This window comes from Brassica oleracea, chromosome C1 (genome assembly GCF_000695525.1).
Source record: "Brassica oleracea var. oleracea cultivar TO1000 chromosome C1, BOL, whole genome shotgun sequence".
Lineage (NCBI taxonomy): Eukaryota > Viridiplantae > Streptophyta > Magnoliopsida > Brassicales > Brassicaceae > Brassica > Brassica oleracea.
Window position 1 is genome coordinate 30,093,289 of NC_027748.1, and position 411 is coordinate 30,093,699.

Genomic DNA, 411 nt, shown 5'->3' on the forward strand with positions numbered 1-411 from the left:
GTCCTGATCCCAAGTTAGTTTTGACTAACTTGCCTGTGATCTTGTTGCAGATGGCAAAAAGTAACTGTAACACAAGAAGGACTGTGAATGAGACCGCTGAGGGGTCTGCGAGCAACGTGGCCAGGAATGAAACTGGTACGGAAGAGGTTCAGAATGCTGCTCAGAATGCAGCAAATTTGAACAATGTTGCAGCGGCTGGTGCTGCTGATGGAGCTGCTGCTGCTCCGGTTGGATTGGAAGCCGTTTTGGCTATCTTGGCGCAAGTCTTGGCAAGATTGCCTGCTGCGGCGGCACCTCCAGCGGCTCCACATGTTGCGGAGGAAGTGGAGAACGTGGTGCCTGATGGAGAAGAGGCACACGTTGTTAGGAATCCGTCTTACCTCAAGGTTATGGACCACATGCAGAAACTGG

The 411-nt window shown here is 52.1% G+C and overlaps 1 protein-coding gene across 1 annotated transcript in view; it reads left to right on the forward strand.

The window, feature by feature from the left end:
• LOC106337136 overlaps positions 1-411 on the forward strand; it is a 2,052-nt gene that overhangs the window by 467 nt on the left and 1,174 nt on the right. The window contains exon 2 of the mRNA XM_013776188.1: positions 51-373. Within this exon, the coding sequence (XP_013631642.1) occupies positions 51-373 (323 nt within the window). The remainder of the gene's footprint in view (positions 1-50; positions 374-411) is intronic.